The sequence below is a fragment of the Cygnus atratus genome, chromosome 17, assembly GCF_013377495.2.
Source record: "Cygnus atratus isolate AKBS03 ecotype Queensland, Australia chromosome 17, CAtr_DNAZoo_HiC_assembly, whole genome shotgun sequence".
Lineage (NCBI taxonomy): Eukaryota > Metazoa > Chordata > Aves > Anseriformes > Anatidae > Cygnus > Cygnus atratus.
Window position 1 is genome coordinate 15131202 of NC_066378.1, and position 22961 is coordinate 15154162.

General features: G+C 39.2%; 1 protein-coding gene across 1 annotated transcript in view; it reads right to left on the reverse strand.

The window, feature by feature from the left end:
• Positions 1–7637: 7637 nt before the first annotated feature.
• The window catches only part of PITPNB (phosphatidylinositol transfer protein beta), a 29313-nt gene continuing 13989 nt past the window's right edge, over positions 7638–22961 (reverse strand). The window contains exons 8-11 of the mRNA XM_035565655.2: positions 17473–17550; positions 14663–14773; positions 12319–12441; positions 7638–8271 (exon numbers count right to left, since the gene is read on the reverse strand). Coding sequence (XP_035421548.1) covers positions 8221–8271; positions 12319–12441; positions 14663–14773; positions 17473–17550 — 363 coding nt within the window. The 3' untranslated portion in view covers positions 7638–8220. The remainder of the gene's footprint in view (positions 8272–12318; positions 12442–14662; positions 14774–17472; positions 17551–22961) is intronic.

The following is a 22961-nucleotide window of genomic DNA, read 5'->3' on the forward strand; positions in this document are numbered from 1 at the left end:
TGAAGCTGAAAAGCCACCAACAACATGGAAAACAGAAGCTGCACATGGCAAGATAACATTTTATATGGATATTATCCACAACTGCAGGAGCAGCCCAAATCGGGGACAGGGTTGGCCATACCACTGATAGAAATTTTCACAGTCTGCAAACAGTCCATCACCATTCTTTGACAATCATCTCTGTTGGTTACTGGAACACAGCTGAGCTTTTAAAATTCTCATTCCCTAGCCATGCAACTCAAGCACTGACAGGGCCAAACCCAGCCCACAGCCACCAAATCAGTCGGTTTCCTGCCAGCAAGCTCACCTGCTGAAGCCGCTGGCATGGGACACAAACTGTTTCAGCACAGCTCACCAGTGTCTAAGGGAACGCAAACCACTCAGGTGAAGCTGCTCCAGTCCCTTTGGAGGGACAGGATTCTGTTTTCAGTGTTGCAAAGCTTCTCTTCTGGGTAAGATTTTGCCCTGTGGAGCCATAGCACAAGCAAAACAGTAACCAAATTAATTTCACTTTTCAGAAGTGTTTTGGAAATGCAACACAAAATCTTTCACTCCTGGTTTTTTTTTTTTTCTTTTTTTTTCCCCCTCCTCATACTGCATATTTCACATGGACTGTCAGAATCCAGCCAGAACAACTGCATTTAACTGGGTGATTAAATAATCCTCATTAAATCACTGGAAAGATTTCTGCCTTCACAGTAAGCCATAACAGTCTCTAGCAAGTTGGAAGTACAAATGATCCTCTCATGTAACAAAGAATAATCATAGCCGTGCCTCTCCCAGTTTTGCCTTATTTCTTCTTCTGGGACAGAACTAGCAGCAAAGTGGAATTCTTTCCATCTGCCTAAAATGAGCAATTGGTTCCATAAAATCTGAAGGGTACATGTGATGAAATTATTGGAAATGTAACTTGCGGCAATACCTGGCTATCCTTTCAGCCTGTGCTCAGCAAGCCCAACAAGCTGAGAAAGCCATGCCTCCCCCCCTCTGGCTAGGCCAGACCTCCCTCTCTGGAGCACTGGCGTTTGCTGCACTCACGTACCCATGGTGCTACATGTATGCTCAGGAGCTATTTCACATGTTCCTCATCTATTGCATGGGTATATAACAATGACATTTATTTATAATACACTAGGCCACACAAAAGCGTAAAAGAGAAAAGCATGTTGAACTGCTGTAGCTGGACACCTTGTTGAGCTATATTTAGTCTTTTTAGTGTGAAATTTTTTTCCTTGTAGTCAAAATTCACACAAAGGAACAAATTTATTAATTAAATACAAAGGAGGTTTTTTCTTGCTCTGACTTTATCATCTCGGTGTTTCACAGCCTCATCCCTGTCCCTCCCATGGTTGGTTGTTGCCACAGTTCCAGGTCAGGGTGAAAGCCCAGAGTTGTAAGCAAAGATAGCATGTTCTCTAACAGTCTTTTAACATGCCCTTACAAAACTATGGCAGCCATTTGTGTCAAAGCACTTGCTTACAGTAGGGACTGGCCTCACCAGTAATGTTCAAGGGGCTCAGTGTTCACTTTGTTTACAAATTTGCTGAGAACATTAACTTAGTTCTCTTGCTTTACAGTTGGCTTTAGTAGTTATGGCAGACATGAAGCATCAATATCAGCCCCAAAGCATCTCACACCATCTGTGTGAGAGCTGGATGCCAGTGGTTCCCCCTGTGTAAGCCATACCTTGTCTCAGATACTGCCAAGTAAATACAGTGGCCAAAAGAAGAGAAGATGTCATGCCATTCCATTGCAGGAGACACAAGCAGCTGCCAACAAGAACAAGGATGTCACCTGGCTTTCTGTTTGGTTTTGGTTTTTGTTTGGAAAGCAGCTTAAAAACAAGGAGAGAAATGACACCGGGCTTCCAAGTAACTTGGCAGTAATCCCCACAGGTCTTCATGGAAACCAGAGCAAACTTGGTCCTGCAGGGAGAACACCTGGTGCCTTTAGCATGTCGTGCAAGACAGAAGCAGATTTCTGCTGCTCAGCCTGTTCCCATTTATTCAAAACAGTGAAAGTGTTGCCCCATGGCCTGAAGTGGAAGAATAACAACTCCTTAGACACAGGTGTTCACCTCTGAAAATGCAAAGTTTCAGCTGGGACTGACAATGCTGGAGCAAGAAACCCCATGGCAAGGACCCTTCTGTGCTCACCAGAATAGAGGAACAAGAACACTTCCAAGTACATCACGTAGCTCCCAAATACAGCTGAATCAACTGAATTTTGAGACATTCATAGTAAGTTGCCTTATCAGAGACATTTTCAGCATTTTCAGACTGATATTGTGATTTGGGGGAGGGAAGAAAAGGAGACAAGCTCAGAGTGCACTTAAAAAAACATTAGGGTGAAAAAAACACCCCACACCGCAAACCCCAAAACACAAATAGATTTTTTTCTGACATTTCCCAGTCCACACATTAAGGCAAAAGTAAGAAACACCCCCCCCCCGTTTTTTTTTCAATGATTAAAAAACATCCACCAGAAGAAACAAATTCCTTGCAAGTCCATTTTAGACCACACTCTTATGTGCAGCCAAGTGATGGATTTAAAACGGTGCTGCTGGAATATGGTTCACAGCAGTCTACTGCAGTGAATAAATATCACGTTTACATATCCGTTATAACAAAACCATGTCGCACTTCCATTGCTTCATATTGGTTTACCATCTGGAAGCTAAACAAGCTGTGTAGTTCAAAAAAAAAAAGAAAAAAGAGAGAGAGAATTCAATTTTGCATTTACTAAAAGGAGCCATACAAGTTTCAATTTATAGCAGATGATTACACACACTTAGCAGGCAGAAATCTGTCCACAAAGAGTCAGAGCTGCGCCCATGTTGGCACACAGCTAACACAGCCACGTGGGGCACAGTCATGCCATGCAGGTCCGCAGGGAACCAATTTCACAGAGCAGTATCAGCCACAAACTATAGCCCCGTCTGAAAACACATTCACAAGAAACTCTTCCCACCTACTATAACAGGACTGCATGCAGAGCCAAATACAGAGCGGAGTGGCAGTGCTCACTACACACTATGCATCAGTTTTTTATGTTATTCTGATTTATCAGCATTTATACTAGGTACTCATAAACATTTTGAAAAGTGGTATTTTCTTGCTCTGAGCCTTCTCCCAAGACAAAGCAGTATGAACCACGCAGCCCGTCACTACCCGCTGCCCAAAACAAAGGTGTACCAAGGGCACCAGCCACCAGGCTGTCACCAAGCGGGACCTTTCCAAGGCCGGGCTGTGACTTGGCACCAAGGCAGAGGCCGCGGAACGCCATCGTCCCGCCCCTTTCAGCAGAGCCTGGGCCCAGGCCTCCCTTTTACTCTCTGGTACAGGCGGCCACTATGGCCCACCGAAGGGTGCGCCAACACACCCATTTACAAGTCCTCGCTGCCTGGACACTGAGTATAGTGGTGAATTGCCCACATGCCCAAACCAAGGTGGTCTGCACAAAGCTCTTCCTTGCCTTGGTGCCATTCTCAAGCAGCCATTATCTGGTGCCCAGCCACAGGTTTCCAACACCAGGCTGGGGATGGAGGTGCACACACCTTGCTTCCTATTTGATATGCAGCCATTTGACCTCAGGTAAAATAAGCATCCTTCCCACTGACAGACTCCCTGCTGAAAGTAGAAAAATGATCAGTCTGAACTGTTTTGTTGCAGCTGCTGCTCTTCCCAAGACAGATGCAGACACTAAGAGCTGTGGAGAGGGGCCAGCCTGCTGCCCACAGACTCCTGTGTGAGGCCCTCTGCTCCATGCACCCAGCTCTGTGGAGAAAGGCTCTCTGTAGGACCTCTCTGAGCTAAGCCATTGCTGGAAATCACTTCCAGCATCCCCATTAGACCTGTCTACTGCAGGTCCCCCCTTCAGAGGTGACAGCAGCTGCTGCCCCAGCCACGTTGAGCCCTCCATCTGCTCTTTGGCAATGGTAGCAGCCTCCGCTGTCAGGGGCAAACCCTGGGCCTGCCCGGTCAGCAGGGACAGGCCACAAATTCAGCACCAGTGACCTTGTCAGCAATAGCTCACAAATGACAAGTGCTGACGGGAAAAGTAGGAGTAAAGCCTTGTTGCAGACAATTCCAAGAGGCAATGCAGATGCCAGCTTACCTTACGCTTTCACCAGGGAATTCTGAAAACTGGGACCCTGAGAGAAAAAATTAATTGTACAACTTGCAAAGATAGCTTGCAATAAATAGCCATTACCTGTGTTTCTCTGTAAATATATTACTGAACAGAATATTTTCCCTGTCACAATCCTGATCACCTCTACCTTATTAGCAATTAGGTTATTTTTTAAATACCTCAAATACACATGACATTGTTACTGAAGCGGCCAATTATGAGAAAGTTGAAGTCAGGGAGGGGAGGCCAAAGCCCTACATCCAATGCGACACGAAGAGGCAAGCTTTTATTTGGTGTACACTGAGGACAAACTCCTGTCCTGCTCCACTTCGCAGTTCTTGCTCTTACCACATCCTCATTAGTGAGCAAGAGGACTGGGCCCCCATTTGGAGTACTGCATCCGGGTCTGTGGCCCTCAGCACAAGAAGGATATGGACCTGTTAGAATGGGTCCAGATGATGGCCACAAAGTTGATCAGAGGGCTGGAGCACCTCCCATGAAGAAAGACAGAGAGCTGGGGAAGTTGAGCTTCAAAAAGGGATGGCTCCATGGTGACCTCATTGCAGCTTTTCAATACTTAAAAGGGGCTTGTAAAAAAAAAAAGAGGAGACTTTTCACTCAGGCAGATAACAATAGGACAAGGAGGAATGGTTTTAAGCTAAAACATGGGAGAATTAGATCAGATGTTAGAGGAAACTTCACTCAGAGGGTGGCGAGGCACTGGAACAGATTACCCAGAGAAGTTGTGGATGGCTCATCCCTGCCATGGCAGGGGGGTTGGAACTAGATGACCTTTAAGGTCCCTTCCAACCCAAACTGTTAAATGATTCTCTGACTACATGCTGCCAAAGACTATACATTAAGGAAAAAAAAAACCAACAAAACATCAATGGTTCCTGAAATCCAGCAATTTCTGCAGATTTGGTAGCCCACAGTCCATTTCCAGATTTCTCTTCCCATAGGACAATGGTTTTAATCAGTGTCAGCAAGCTCCTGCTCCTAATCTTGAGGCCAGCTAACTTATAAGGAGATTTATCTGGTCACTGATGCTGCCAAGACAGGCCCGCACTGTCAGGACAGACACACAGATATTTTAGCCCTTTTTAGCTTAAAGAGCTGCCTCATTCCTCTCTTCCTTCCCATGGGGCAGGCCAGGGAGTCTCCAAAACCAAGGCAGCTGCAAGTGCTCTCTGCAGCCTTGCTGGGCAGGTGAGGGCCATGAACCATGGGCAAGATGGGACCTCCTCTTCAACACCATACCTGGATCAGGGGTCACTTGCAGCTCTGCAATCCCTTCTCTGGTCCAGACTCTCCACCACTTGCTTGTAACTGCTTCACCTTTCCCAGCCTAATACATATCTTTGCTCTTATGACCACAATAAATTGACACACAACAGAATCATCCCATGCAACCTATTTGCAGCTGCCTCTGATAATTTTATATTAAAGTTTCCAGTTCTTTCTCCTGAAGTCTGTTCTGAAGCTTTGCATATCACTGACACCAGAATAAACAAGCCTGTTAGTTGCTCAATCACTCCCCCCTACCTGCCGTATACTTATATATCTTACCCCAACTTAAAAGGTTTCTCAGATGTCTTATCCAGGGAACCTGAAAATTTATTTGCTACTTCCTCAAGTATTCTGTAAGAAAGTTTGCACACTAATTCAGTCTGAAGGAGCCACGTTTTTGTAAATTAGCCTCTACACCAGGGTAAGGTGACTTTTTTGCTTCCATTTTCTAATGTCAAATTGGCACTGCTGATGACTCTTCCTTAAACCTATAAATGTTTTCCACCCCATTCACTCTGAGCAGTGGGATGATCCTTTCCTTACAAAGGCAGAATACAGAATCAGCAGTACCTGTAACATATGAAGATATACCAACCAAAGCACCACTCTATTCCAAGAATACCAGATGCAAATGTCTGCAAAAATTTAGCCTGGCATATTAAGGTAGGAAGTCATAACAATGAAAGCAAACCACCTTCTCCATACTCCAGATAATGGCAAGGTTCAAGCTAATTATGTGTTACTCTGCTTGAAATCCTAAACCAAAACAGATATCCAAACAACAATCCCCCACCTCAATTGTTTTTAACATACAAGCACACATTTGAGCTCACAACCACCGAAGCTCATCCTTCGAGGACTTCCAACCTTCTCACACAGTTCAGTAAAACTAAAGTGCCAGATCATTAGCAAACCACAAATACTAACACCTAAGACAAGAGACAGAGCATTTTATCACCAAATTTATTTAAATTTCATTGACTGTTTTGCTGTAGGTCACACCAAAGTCTGCCAAAGTAAACTCAACATTTTACATTCACTGCAAGATTCTCTCAAATTTTCACAAGTCCAATATGAAAGTTGTAGGGTCCCTTTCCCTCAGTTTCCATTTTGACTCATTTTTGACTCATTTTAATGACAGTGGGACTTGTATTCTACCATTGAAAGAGAACTGAGACCTCAGTTTTCCAGGTTTGCAACAACCCTCCTTTTTAAATCATGTGTGTATGTACATATATTTGCAAAACCAACCTCCTGATGGTACAGAGAACAAGTATCATTTAATTGCTACTTCAAACAGGAAAAAAAAAAAAGAAAAAACAACAGCTTTGCAGCATGAAGGACAGGAAGGTGAAATTGCACAGAAGAAATGTACAAATGTCCACTTGCTGGCAGGCACTTCAGTGCCCAGCCCTCACAGCAGACGCATGCAGTGGCAGGGTCAGCCATATGGCAGACCTGGCCCTGTTACCCTTCAAGTTTAGGCAAATATTATCATTGATGGTTGCAGAAATCAGATGACTCCTTCTGTAAGCAGCCTAAGTGAAAAATGGTTCTGAATAGTTGGATGTATGTGAGATTATAAAGATGGATGCTTAAGCAAGGATTGCCTTACCGAGGTTTCTGGGGACACCAGACAGTATTAGAACTTAACTAGTATTTCTAAAATAATTTTTCTGATCTAGCAAGCATTTTGATAATATATACCTATGATACGCTCTATCTCAATATTTTCTTAAAAATGCTGAAGACATTTTCCTATTTGAGTTATCTACAGATCACCTTTATTACACCATCTTTTGTGTGTCTACTCCTAACAAATATCAGAGAAACATGTTAGATGCTACAATTTAAACTTTCATAATATCTGAAAGTATACATCTCTTTTTAAGTGTATTTTCAACATGAAAAGAGCTAAAATCACCATTATATTCCATTGTGTAATGTGTGTGAAATCAAGACCATTTGCATAGCTTCCAAAGTGAAACTCTGGAAAACTGCAATTTTTATTAAGAGTATTACTTTAGAGAAGGTCTATCTGCCTCCATTTTCACTGCATGGCCTAAGATATACTTGAAATATTGTTGGTTTCTTTGTCTAGAAAGCCAGCTTCCGGAAAATTCCGAATTGCAAGTATTTTATAAATCACCAGCCATTTTTCCTTAATCTTGCCAATTTTAATGAAGAAAAAACATTAGCATTTGAATGTACAAAAGTCCAATAAAACATGATTTTTATTTATTTTTTTTTTTAAATCAGTGAATGGGTAAAGTTTGAGTCAAACTCATTCAACAGTAAAAGTCTTCCAATTTCCGCTAATAGAAATTTCTTTCTGATTTGACTATAGGATAATGACAATCCAGAAATAAATAGCTATAAATACATTCATTGTTCCTATTCCAAAAATGACGACATAGGGAAGACACAAAATTGAAATCAACTTATTTGAATCTGTTTCTTTACACTGAGATACGGGCAAGTTATAGAGTGACTCAAGACAGGAAAAAATGTAAGGAACAAATTGGTCCAGTATTGACATTCATGAAACATACCAGTTAACATAAATCTGCAGTTAATTCAACCTTTAAATGACACTACTCAGTTGATTTTTATTTGCTTCAGGTATACATAATGAAAGCAGTTTCCTTTGCATCTTTGCTGAGGACAGGTATAGTACCCTGGAGACACTGTAACAACTCCCTTCAGTATGCATGTGCGTATATATAATTATATACAAATAATCATGCATCCACACACACATTTGTATATCAACACTGCATGTGATGGTTAAATCCATCATCATTCATCGTTGGCAGCACTTGTTCCTCTGACTTGGCCTTGATTACGTAACTGTGGAGAAAGAAGACACACAATTAAGCATTAACAGTTTATTTGAATACTAAGTTCCAAATAGATAGTTTCATTAACCTCCAAGAAAAATAGGGCAGGCCAGTCAAAACATCACCAGGACTGAACAAATCATACCAAAGCAATGCGAGATTTGTTAGGGAATCTTAATTTGGGTGCTATCCTCACTGGTGGACAGCAGCTCCAGTCTGAGAAACCTCAAACCAATCAGCAGGATTTAAAAAAAATGCTTTGGCTGGGGATCCCACCTGCAGTATTAAAACAGTCACAGTGGGAAATACCAACATTAAAGTAATAGACACAAATACTTAGAAGTCTGCAAACCTCTGTAAACCCTGCTTCCTGCAGTAATAATTTTAATATAATTTAGTATTTATAAATATCTGTATGGAACTGGATTTTATGAAGTTAACACGCTTTAAAGATGACAGCCCACAGTTTCCCTCAATTATGTGGATTAAGTCCACATATCGTGTGATACTGACTTTTCTGATTTGTGCCCAGAAAGCTACTTGCAGGCTTCAGAGCTCAGTACCAGCATGGTGATAACAATGGTCACACACTTTGGGTTTCTGCACTAGAGGAGCACAAAGAACTGGGTTACACTGCCAGTGTGTAAGGCATTCTGCAACCAGACTGAGCACCTGCAATTTATCAGTGTCCATGTACAGAGAAGGTCTCTTATGTATCCTGGACACAAAAGGTCACCTTCAGCTGTTGATCACATCGAGGTTCTCAAACAGGTGTGAGCTTACAGCCCAGAAGCATTGTCTAGATATAATTTTGCCAGCAATTCCCATCCATATATTAGTCACTTTTCTCCTTTTCCATCCAGCAGTTGACTTACACAGCTTGATTTGCCTCAGAACCTACAGAGAGACCTCCTCTAGACGTCAGCAGCCAATGTGCCTCGAACGGAACCCTTCTTACGCATCTAAACGTAAAATAAAACTGTGAGCTACCACGTAAAGAACCTATCATACTGTGGTTAGTACGAGAGAAGTAACGATCTACACAGCCAGGACTACTTTCCCTGGCCAGGACCAAAACCAGAACCAGCCTCAGCTGAAGTTTTTTGGAGACTGGGAATACAGAGTGTTCCTTTTCCGTGAGGAAAGCCTGGGAACCATACAGCAGCTGTAAATGATACCCCTTAGATTTTTAACAGGCCATGATGCTTCAGCTCAGAGCCATACTGCTTGAAATACCCGAAGACATGAGATATATCACAGTGCTTTTGCAGGGTCAGATGCTCTTCTATTATGCACTGATTAGCTGATGTGTATTTAATGAGGCACAGGTGCTCCTTATCTCCAGAAGCCAGATACATAAAACTCTAAGTGAAAGAAAGAAAAAAACAAGAAAAGGATGGGCTGGGATAGAGAAACTCTGGAAGAACACTGATGAGGATTCAGAGAGTAACAAAAAAAAGTAAAAAAAGCAGGGACCCTGACAATAAAAATTGACTTAAGATGAAGAACAGGACCAAAAAGGAACTGAAACGTCCACAGAATCTAAATAGAAAGATTAGCTTAAACTAAGAAGAAGAAAGGGTGTTAATGACAAAAGGAAATAGCAAAACAAAGCAATGTATTCTACGGAAATGTAACGCTGCCAATATTAGGAGGCTTGCTTTCTGCAGTTGTTTCTGTTTAAGCATTGTAAACCTACATAATGGAACAGCGTCAAAAAACATTTCTCTGTAGAGATGGAAGCATGAACATATTTTTGTCAACATGCTAAGTACCCTACCACTAAAGTCCTTACTTCCCAGTAGTCCAGGCCATAGAAAAAAAAATGTTTTGTTGTATATCTGGGATTTAATGAAAGTTACTATTTAGCACAATGAAGTAGCTGCTTATGAAACACAAACAATTTGGGGCAAAATTAATGCTCGCGTTGTATTTGCAGTGACATTTTTGCCTTTAGGCTATTTTTCAAAAAAAAGGTGCATGTCACCGCAAAAACCTTGTAACGGCATCATTTATACGTATTTATAGATACCTCTATTTAGTTAAGAAAAAAATATTTTAGCGGTAGGTTTTCACTTCTCTCACATTTCATAACACACATAGAAAAGCTGTGTTAGTGTAACTTAATGCATTTTTCTCATGAAAAATAGACTTTTTCAAAAAGTAATACATTTAAGTTCTTGAAAGTAAGGTCATACACGACAAGCTACTTGAAATAAGTTAGTTGCATTGCTCAGCAAAACAAGAAAAATAGTATACAAGTAGGTTTGATATTTAAGAACAAGGATAAATGTTACACTCGAGAAACATGAAGTGGGCTTTGCTTAACTAAAAAGAGTAGCAAATGTTTTGCAAAAAGTATTTAAAAGAACAGTTACTTACCAGTGAGAACTGTGAAATAACATTTGCTTTACGGAAGACAAACATCCAGAGACACAAAAGGGAAACTTTCTCATGCACAGGGCTGCATCAAGCACTGCTTACTCTCTCCAATACATACCTTGTATGCAATACTCACACTGCCACTATCCTTTCTCAGAGAAATTGGATGAAGTCCGTTTCATTCCAAATAAAGAACTATGGGTGTGCAAAAGAAAACCCTTCTGATAAAAAATCAGGTATAGAGAGGAAAGTGGTTACTCTTCCTCCTTCACAGACACCTAGGAATAGGTGGTTCTAGCAATAGATTCTGGCATAAAGCAGAATTAAAGAAGAAATCCATGTGATTTGAGAGAACGCCTTCCATAATAAAAAAATATCCAAATGCCAATAAGAAAGTACTGTGTTTGCAAGAGTGTATGGACATCATTCTTTTCCAAAATATATTCTGGGAGCTGCCAAGGCAGACAATCCCTTCAGCTTATCTGAAAAGAAAGTTTGGTTTTACCAGTTCAGACCATCTACCTCTTAACACACAGAATGGTGAAGAAGTACTTCTTCCAAACTCACAAAACATTTCTACACAATGCAAGATGGCTCCACGCAGTTCATAAAGACCAAACAGAGAGAGCATAACAAGTGGGGATGGAGGAGTTACAACTAGTTTTGATACTAAAAGAAAAGATGTGTTAGGCTCAAACCACAAAACGCACTTTATAACCACCGTCAACAGTAGGTCAAAAGCATAAGACAGTATTTAAAGCTGTCTGGCAGCTGAAATGAGTTAAACCATGCAAAAAAGCAAGTTGTAGCTGAAGGCACATTGTGTCCTGACAGCACCAAGACAATGGAAGCAAAATGACAAGCTGAACAGGTTTGGGGCATAAAGCAATTGGCAAAATGGGAAGAAAACATAATTGCAACTCCAGACTGCAAAGAACCTAAAGATAGCTGGACTTAGAACGAGAAAGGCTCATGCCAAAGGTTGAGCTCTGGATAGAGACTGTAGAAGAAGGCTTCTTGCTTAGCCTATGATGTTTCTCTACCTCTTAAAAGAAAGAGCTGGGAAAGTGCCCAATGGATGGATTTCCTTCTAGCCCTCAGTCCAAAGACAGATCAAACTAAATATATTTGATCCTCACAGCCCCTAATGCAGGAAAATTGATACCGCCTCAAACCTGTTAATTTTACTGTTTTTTTTTCTCAAGTAAAATTTAGTTTTGCTGTGCTTATCAGGATGAGTGCAACTGTTGTCACGTGACATAAGTTTGCTTCACGTTTGAAGAGAAAAAGTAATCATGTCTAACAATGATTAGAAACGAAACAAAGCAAAACGAGATGACAGCTCTACCTGACAAGTGGTAAACAGGCACTCAAAGGGATTTTATGTAATGAGTATGATAACATAAATGAAGAGAGGGGCAATGTAGACATTTCAGATTTACTGACATCAGAAATATTTACCTTACAGCCACTTCCACCTTAACAAAACACAGCATGCAGAAGCTTGAAGTGCGTGGTTCTGCATAGGAGAATCTTTATAGGGGCTATAATGCTCATCAGCAGTTGCCCAGATACACACAAGGGAATGTACACAACTTAATTTGCTTCAATTTCTAACAGTCTAAATGGCATAGCTATAGACAACACACAAACATCAGCCTTAAGGAGGTCTTACCGCTTCCAGCTCCTTTTGGGTTTCATCCTCCATTCTCCTAATGTCTTCCATAGTCAGATCAATCCACTTGTCAATCCAACAGAACAGCTGGCGATGAAAGTTGGTAAATATCCTTTTTTCTTGCTTTAAGAAGATAAGTAAACATTAGATACAGGCCTGCATTTTGCCATAGACTGGTGAATTGATTGCAGCTATTCATTTTGAAAAAGTATAATCTTTAGGTGCATAATGTTTCATACTGCTAGAGGTTTTGCCTCCTCACATTACTGGATCCTATTTAAAGCCATATTAATTCTCACATTTTAAAAATGAACAGACTTCACTATCAAAAAGAGGTTTTGAAAAAGGTCAGCAATTCATGTTACTTGAAGATCCTGAAGAATCCTTCTAAAATCTGTTCTACCCAAGGCAGCACCAAGCTGAAATAAAAATGGCATCATAACAGCTAGAATGTTTAGCTTGCACTGTGTAAAAATCTAGACCAGAACTGTCACGGGCTCTGTGCTGTTAAAAAAAACAACAACAAGGATGCTCAATTCCTGAGGCAGAATGAAGCAATATGGGGGGTAGTTCTGACTCCAAAGATGGCACACTTGTGATTTGTACTGAGTCAGCATCTCAGCAACACCTGATGTGCAATTTCAAAGGTACAAAACCCTTGAGAGTACAGATATTTAAGCTAAGGATTCCACAGCCATTTCATTACAGCAGGCATATCTGGGTTCTGAATCGATCTCAGTAAGAACACTGTCATTGTGACTCAAATTGTTAGGTTTCACATTTTTAAAATACTGCTGCCCCTAAAAACACAGTGTTGTGCTGAAGATCTGTACTAGCCCAGTGTAGCTCTTGTGCCATGGAATTTTAACTTTTACAATGTTGACTTGGAAGATGAAAGAGGTATCATATAAATCATCCCATTTGCAGAATTATCACTATTGCTTCTGGCTGCTCTGATAAAAGCAGTCATGCAACACTGAAATCTATTTCACTACTAAAACTCAGACTTCTGCATGTATTCAATTACCCAGGTTGCCACCTAAAGTTCAGGTCTTGTTCATCTGCTCCCATTGCATTGTTAAAGCTGCTGACTGTCCTTGAAAACAAAGCTGATCACCTTTAACACACAGTTCTTGACAACTGGCAGAAAGAGATCAATTTCCTCTGAAGAATCAGCTTCAATTAAAGCAAGGCAAAAAAAAAAAAAAAAAAATCTTATCTTCAAGTATTCCCCTCATCAGATCACAGAATCAGTCTTGGCTCTTCTAGTAGCTTATTCCCAACCAGTTTTCAGTTTGAAACGTGTAACGCACAATTCCTTCCCAAACCCACCACCACACCAAAGCATCTCCTTTCCCTTCCTTTGTACTGCAGATATCACAAACTACCTTCTCTATCTTATTCTCAATTATTATTGTTTGAAGCTTTTCTCTTTTGCTATCATCACTATTAAAATAACAAGACTTTTAATGTAGTTTGCTAGGTAGTCCACTAACAGCTGAACGCCCTGTTTACCACAATGAAAATGGTCTCACTTGTGTTGTCAGTGAGGAAACACCATGCCCAATTGCTACTGGAATATGTTTTTGTTACTCACTTTTACAGCACATTTTCTCTGGATTGAAGAGAACTGGAACGGCAGTCTAGATCAAACACTTCGACTACACGTTAAGTTTACATTCTGAATGTTTCGACTTTTTTTTGAAATTTCAAAATTCATATTCTGATGATAAACTAGTAATGAAATAAGATGCACGTATAATTTGACAAAACACTAGTTGCCAACTAAAACCTAGTGTATTGGATTATACTTGCATCAGACCTCGCTTTGCAAGCATTTAATTCCAGAGATATCAAATACTGTAGAATTAGTACAAATGCAAGAACACTTTCATATGAAAACTAGAATAGAAGATACTAAAGAAACACCAGTACGTATTTTATGCAACTTTCAACTTATGAGGTCAAAACAAATCAAAGATTTGTCAAGTGCTGTGGTTTACAAAATCATGAGTTAAACTTACATGACACAGACTCTTTGCTAATATTTTTGCTTTTTTAGCTTAGAGCGTTATTCTAGTATACCATCAGTGAAACATCACTGCTGGTAGACCAAGACACAAATGGTTCTGTTTGCTGAAGAAATGAACAGGAACTGCTTGACTGCAAGCAACAGGAAAAACTTCTACACTGTTTCACCTCAAGAAAAAAAAAAGAAAAACACCACCCACCACCACAACAAACAAAAAAACTCTGCCAGAACAGAACCACCATGCCTACCTACCTGCCCACCACCAATCCCAACTCTCCAGCAACATCAGTGTTTTTTTTAAGAAGCACTTACCTTTTGTATAAAGTTTTCAACTTTGTTCTGCAGTCCCCACCATTTAAATTTGATAGTCACCAACTTGTAAGCACACATTTTAGGACACTCTTCATCAGTTGCTAGCTCTTTCTGTTTACAGATAAATGGAAACATTTATTATTAGAAATTATCATTCTAGGTATTAGAAAATGACCGCACTGTAATCTCAACATAGGATAACAGGGATTAACAGACAATCAGGCTAAACATATAAAACAATTCCATCCATACTGCAAGCATATATTATAAATTTAAGTTTTAACATTATTTTCATTTTCATGACTTAAACTATAATATACTTTCAGGCATTTTGAGGGGACAACGAAGCTTAATTATAATAGCTAGTGCCAACTTATTTTACACTTCTGGGTCTATCACCTACAGGCAATTATAACCTGAGTTGTACTAAGTTTCTCATTCTCAGTATGATTGTGGAAAACATTCGCACTAAGAAAAAAATCAGATAATAAAAAGCACAGAACTACCCCTGAAGTTTACTTCTCACAACAACATCAAACAACTTCATTTCAGTCCTGCTTTGCCTATATGCTGCAAAAAGAAATTGAACCCTGGCATGCTCTCCCCTATTCCTCTCTTCCTCACCTTCCTTCCCCGAAGACAATGACAGAAGGGTATGTCCTTACCCAGTCACAGATGTAATTTCTAGTTGCGTGGCATAATATACATATGTTTTGCATAATGAATTATCAACCTTCTGACTGCTACTATAGAATAAACCCAGGAACCTCCCATCATCGGCAATAGGTGGCCATAAGACAACAAACTCCACTTCAAAGACAGGAGCTATGGCTCAAGGACTTTGTGTAGAAGAAAAAGAATCCCCAGAACTAACTGAGGGGAAATTCAGGAGACGCCCACCACCATCTCCTCTAATTCCTAGGTTTCTATCAGAGTTCCTACTTCCAAACAAGTTTGAAGTACCTGTAACATCACGCACAGTGATTTTCCTACAATTCATGCGGTCAAATTTATGTAACAGAAGAGACTATTGTCATGTTTTTGTCTAACAACACGTTTGGTTACTGCAGCCCTTCTAAGAGATAAAAAATAAGGTTTAAAACAGACAAACAGAACTTAACCTACACCTGTGTGTTTGGCTTGAATAACAAAAAATTACTGTATGAAGTGCACAGATTTTTATTCTGCCATAGATGTTTGTTCTTCTTTCCTCCTCAGGGAACAGGCAGGAGGGCTGATACAGGACTGGCCTATTTGGGCCTGTGTGACCCAAGGAAAGAGGGGAATCACTTTTTTATTGTTTAAAAACAGCTGCAAAAGGAGGAGAACTCTGACTGCCTGGAACTGGCAGCACTGAATTTTTATGTTCCATTTAGTTTTGTCCTTTTACTAATGCCTGGACATAGATTTCTGCTGTTTAGGAACACAAAACAACAACAGCACTTTGTTTTTCTTTTTTTTTTTTTTTTTTTTCTCGTGTTCATGAATAGAACATCAGTCTTCTGAGTATAACTGGTTTTCATTCAAAAGCTCTCTGGTGATGCATATTAGTGCTAAACGTTCCATGTTAAATAAATATACATTATTGACCAAGATCTTTATACATTATACATACCTTACAATAAATCTTGTTAATTTGTGCACGACTAACAGCAGTTGTCCATTGAATTGTTAAAAGAAATCTAGTTTAAAAATGCCCTAGATTATTTCTGCTTTGAAATTTGTTGTGTATACAGCCTACCTGAGAGTCAGTTCTCAAGCATGACTTTCCTATAGTTGAATACATAAGCAGAGCAAATTCCTACTGGATGTAATTTTATGTGGTAAGCATTTACCAATACTCAATAATGTGTGCAGAAAGGTGGCACTAATGCCAAGGAACTTTCACAGAATGTTATGTCTCATTTAAAACAGATTTATTCCATTATTCACTAAGGACATGAAGGAAATCTAGCACACTAGATTTTGGTTGGTAATGTTTGGTAACATTAAACAAAGCAGCCTGCATAATGCATTTAAAAGAAAATTCTTAGTACATAGGCTTAGATAACCGCAGCCCTGGGTAAAGGCCAGATGGCTTTACCTTGAAATGAAAGTTTTGGTCAAGCCATTTTCCTGTGGTTGTACAATGGCTGTACTTAACAGAAAGCCGGCAAATGACCAAAGCACGTGGAAAACGTATTCCCCAAACCAAGTCAGATTACATAACTCAGACTAAGAATTTCAACAACGCGGTAGATGCATCTGTGCATGACTGTACACACGCATACAGAAATATAAACAAGATTTATTATCACACTGAAGGAGAATACTTATGATGAAATACTACTTTTTTGTGTGTGCATTTTATATGCATACCACAAAAGTTAAAAATATAGCAAGATGAAGACAGACTTTGATTTAGTATGTTGATACACAGCTGTTATAACCATTTAAATATAGTTGGAAGCTTCTATGGTTTTTTTATTTAATTTTATTTTTTATTTTAAGTTACTGTCAGGGGTTACCACAATAGAATGAACACTTGCATGGAATTCATCACAGTGTAGATTCAAATGTCAGTCTTGAGTAAGGATAATGTTCATCCAATTTAAGTTGCATTGCTTTGTTTTCAGTAGCAATAATAAACAACTGGTAGAGAGTACCTTGCTTATCTACATGTTTGGAATTTTAACTGAATACAAAAGGAAATAAATACTTCTGCCCTCTGTTTTAAGGCTAACATCACTAGTACTAATCTCTAAGAAACCGCAGACTTCTTTTTTCCTGCTGATAAGACTTCATAAGGTTGTCAAGTCAGTTCTTATTACCTTCCAATTTGGCCCCAAAGGTCCTCTCTTAGTCTTAACTGACTGGAATAACGCAGGGTCTTCATCAGCTTTGTAGTCCTATAATGTAAAAAAAAAAAAAATCCGAGAGTCAGAATAAAAACAGACAATGTCCCATAGTACTGAGCTTGTTCTGTTCAAGACTACCAAATTGACTGACCTGATTGATCTGGAGCAGGGTGTGGGGAGCACGTTTGTTAGTAGTGTTTAAGCTTTTGCTGAATACTCCATCACACCTGCTCATTCACTGGATATCACCAATGAACAATGGTGATTATTATCTATTCATACCACAGTAGCACTCTGGGGCTCCCTCATAGGTTAGACTTTTCTTGTGCTGGGCACTGTCTTTGTCACTATCTTGTGTGACACAGGCACTTATCCTTTCAGCTTTTTAAGCTTTCTTGGGGAAAGGAAAACAGTACTACAGAAATCAGTATACTAACATTTATCAAATTGCAACATGTCCACTTCTGAGAAAACAGAACAGAAAGGGAAGAAGGTGTAAGTGAGCTAACCTGCAAGGTTAGAAACTGCATGATCTCAAGTCTGCGAGAGACATTACCAGGCTAAACACAGAGAGGGCACAAGGCAGCAATCCGAGTGGCACTGCTTTAGAACAGACATCACTACTTATCAAGTCGCTTACAGTGGAAACAAAGCTATAATCAATAGAGCTGAGAGATTACAAATGCTTCCAACATACAAATTTACTTAATTTTACTGATGGTTATGGATGGTATGGAAATGGTTACTTCGTAAAGATGCTTCTTTGGGAATTAGGGAAGGATAAAAATCCCTGACCTCAGTACTGAGTACAAGTAAGGTTACCTAATAAGGTTTCAAAAATATCCGCCTAAGAAAACCACTACACCCCGGCAACCAAAGAGAACTGTAAAAATTTAAGTTACTTTTAAGCAGAACAAGTACTTGGTAGGTGCTGCAGAAAGGCCCCAACAGAGTTTAGCAAAGTTAATGTGTAATTTTTAAAAGCAATTCTAATGAAGACAAAATTTGCAGAGCATGAAAGAAATACCACCAGAAAAGTAGCTACCGTCATTCCCCCCACTTCTGCAGAGTTGTCACAAAGAATCTCGTTTGTAAACTGCTTCAAAGATGAATTAAAATTGTACCTTCATCTTTCTTACTGCATCCGCCTACACTCAAAATTAAATCCTATCAGCCCCAGGATAGAAATACATTTTAGAAAGGATCTCTGAATACTAAAACTGCAATATTGATATTTCTTCTGAGGCACTCTGAAGGCATCTAACTACACCCTCACTGCAGTGTGTTGTGGAGAGCTGGTTTCCATAGATGACTGAGTTGAAAAGTTCTTGTAGGTGAAGGTATGAATACAAATGTACATAAAACAAACCCAAACACTTTAACATTATTAAGCAGGAATTGTCAGACTGGGTTAAACAGGAGCCCACTCTAATCTAATATTCTGTCTTAGTGGCCAGTAACAGATGCTGCATGGAAGGATGCAAATACCCCACTGGCAGAGCTATCAATCCAAGTAGTAAAAGTTTGGTTTTCACTAAGGTGTTTTGTTTTGTTTTCCATGGAAAGAATATAAACTCTTCATTTATAGAGCATCATATAACTGGATATTTCTATCCACTATGCCCTTTGCTGCAGCCAGTGGTAATTAGTGACTAATGAATTATGAACTGTGCAAAAAGTATTTCTTTCTCCCATTCTTCCAAAGGGTCTGATTCCCACCCTCCTCCCCATTTTATTGGCTTCTCTATTAACCTTGTATTGACACGGGAAAGGTGAACTTTACATGTAACATTTTTCACCGTATTTATTTACTAAGAAAATCCTAAATGAGCCTGAGAATAAGAACCCACACAAAAGAACTTGTCCCAGCTCTCCCAAAACAGTTCCATTTCCCTATTTTCAATGTTTAACTCATGTAAGTTGAACTCATCACAGGGTACTACTGCACATACAGTTGAGGAGTTGCTATACTAATTCAATGTTTCAGCTGTCAGAAGTACAGAAGATCCCATCTAACACATCAGTTTTCAGTTCTAGATTCTTCCATTAGCATGGAGGAATGAAGGCTACTTCTAAACCGAAATTTCAAATCCACAGAGGGAGGCTATATAAATTAGTCATTAATGCTCACACAACCATTTTGATGTTTACAATGTACTTTTTTTGCAAGCTAGATGGGACTAGAAGATTTCAGGTCCTCTCAGACAAATCTGATTTCACTTACAGAAGCTCAGCTATTACACTCCAACACTTTCTTCTCTACAATTTTTTCATACTTCTGAGTTTTTAAAATACCTAGACTATGTATTAAAATGGGCTGAAGAAATGATTTAAAACATAATTTTTCAGCCATTTTGTAATTAATATATTTAGAAAGCATTTATAGATATTCAGATAAACTTGTGTTAAACATTTAAATACAGACTAAAAACTGACCATCTTTCCTAGAAGCATTTAAGTGATTCAAAAGACATGTAATCACATTGCCAGTAGATATATTTTACGAACTTCCACAACACAGTATTTTCCTCTACATTGCCCTTTAAATTTAAACAATACATTTACATAAAGTACCCAAATAATAGCCAAACAGCTTTAGCAGGGTGCTCCCGCAGGTACTAAGATAATACTTTATCTACCACACAGGAATTTTTTAATTAATTGGTATAAGAACTGTACATTAACATTGAAAATTCAGCAACGCTTAAGTGCAATTCCACTCTTGAATTATTACAATTGCAGGACTAATAGCAATATTTGCGCTTTTGTAAAACCCTGCTTATTTATTATTTTACTGGAATAAAGCATGTCCTTTTTACAGGCATCAAAATGAGCAGTACTCCTTTATGTATGATAGCTTTGTCATATAGTATAGAGCCCTAACTCTCAATGCTGCTGCAAGTGAGCAGTAGCCCAGTAAGAGTTAGCCCACTGGCCTTGTTAGCATTGTCTCCTTTGGGAAGCCAAGGAGGGAGGTGAGCAGAGGGTGCAGAGCTTACAGAGCTTGCCACCAGCTGTAGAATTCTCATCTCATTTGTTATATCCAAATACTATGGGTGAAGACAGCTGCAACCTACTCAAATCCTCAGGTCCACAGCATATTTTGAAGGCTTAATTTCATACACTTTGCTTAAAAAAACAAAAACAACAACACTTGGGTGGAAAAAAAGAATTTTCTTTATAAGTAAATCACCTTTAAGAAAGGTATTTAAATAGTAAAACAAAGTAATTTTACAGAAATTTATTTCATGTTTTAAATTACTGATAGTCACTGCCTTTTAACAACCTCATTCAAACATCGGAATAGAAGACACCGAGAAAGGGATCAAACTATAGTAACATATAAGCAGTTTGCCAATTAACAACCATAAAATACGAGAGCTTCCATATTTTAATGCCAATTTTGTAAACAAAAACAGGCACAGCATTTGATACAACCCTGAGTTTCCTAGTTCAAATGTCTGAGTACCCTACCACAGCAGAGCCCGACACTCATACTGGTGTCTGGGGCATATGGGGACCAATCGCACATGCTTCAGTGGTACTAACAATACCCAGAGGATGCTGCAGCCTTAGAGCACAAACATAACATAATTAGGATGTTCTCATAGTTGAGGTTCATCTCTGTGCTTTATTTAGAGGAAAAAAGAAGAAAGAATAATTATAACGAACTTCTATTACTTAGTACAGAGCACAACTGACCAAGTCTGAAAGCAACAAAAGGACAGGACCAAAATGAGTCCAACTTATTTTATTAGGAAACCAGGTGAGAGTAAAACAAAAAATATTTTATGACAGTAAAACTCTGGTACATTTTTAACATGCAATCCAAATCAAAAATTTTCAACAACTTTCAACACAAATATACACTGAACACTATCAAATCTACCAATGGTCAATAACCATCAAGAAAGACGGAAACCCAGGAAGCAGCAATATTATTCAAAAGAATGACTTAAAGGAGGTTTACTAAGAATGACAAGAAATAGCCTGTAAGCTTGCTGTTGTGCCTACTCAGCTTTCACTGCTCACAAACATGTTAAATTTATAGTTTGCCCAACCAGAAAGGAGACTCTGAGACTTAAGTTTTTTTCTTTTTAAGGTGAAGGAAATAAAAAAAATAACAGCTAAAATACATACACACTTGAATATATATATTTACATTTGAATAGAAAAGCTGCTTTTTCTTATAGCAGAGCACGACTCATTTCTCTGTTTCAACACAGAACACATGAGCATACAGAACAGCTGGTAAAGGTCTTCCCATTACACAGATGGGAAGCTCCTCAAAGTGAAGAGCACTCCGCAGCTTGGGGTGCAATTCCCAGGCAGCCACCCCAGGCTGCCTAACTATTCCTTTCTACATCCATTTCACTTGGGAAGCAAGGGAAGCAAGCAACAGAGCAGAGTTTCAACTTCTTTAACATCTAGTGTTGATCAGTACTGGAGGACTACAACAGTGTGCTTTTCTAATCTGAAAGCATCAATGCAAGTAAGAAACATCCAAACTCACAACACCAAAAAAGATACCCAGGGCTAAACACACACTGAAGATGAAACACCTCAAATCCCTACAAGCTGCCATGAAGCTTTGTCATAATTCTGCAATAAAATGTTTCCAGACATGCCTACTAATATAGGAATTTCACTGATCCACTGTCCTTTGCAAGCACTACAATGGAAGCTCTACATAAAACATCAATGGAAAAAATCAAGCAAATTTCAGTAAGTTAGCATCCTTGCTTGAAGAAAGCTAAGCAAACTTTGGGAAACAGAATTTTTCTCCACCAGTTTCCACACGCAGTATAATGCAGAAGTATACATAGTCTTGTCAAATGATTAAAGTGAAATATACTTGGCAATTTCTACATTAGCATTCCAACCTCATTCCTGAAAGGAGAAAAAATAATCAACAAGGATCACCAAGTAACAAGCTATTTATCTGAAATCCTTCACAACCTTCATATTAGAAACCGCATTCATTCACTAACAAAACCTGTAGCATCTCATACCATAAGTACTTTATACCTGTATGTTATGGTGGATACCATAGCAAGCTTACAGAAACGCACTGTAGGATGCAGATTTTTAAATACACAGTGATCAGATAACTCATGTTATGGTAGGAACTTTGCTTACTTTTGCTTTGGCATTTTTGCATTTAAACTCACCTACATATGCAACTCTGATTTGATTTTTATGTTGTGGAATTCTTGGCCAGATACCACAGGGATACCCAAGTCCACCTGATCAGACATTGCCTGCCAGCCTCTCATTGCACAGAAACACAGGTATAAAGTGACTGTGCTCTTGCATTTAGGACCCACACATAAGCGCAGTTGGAAACACTGGAAATAAATGCTATCTACAGTAAAAGGTATAAAAATAAAAATTCAAAGAAAATAGATGAGTCATGGCAAAGTTTTCTATGCCAGAGACCACATACAGGAGCTTTCAAGAAT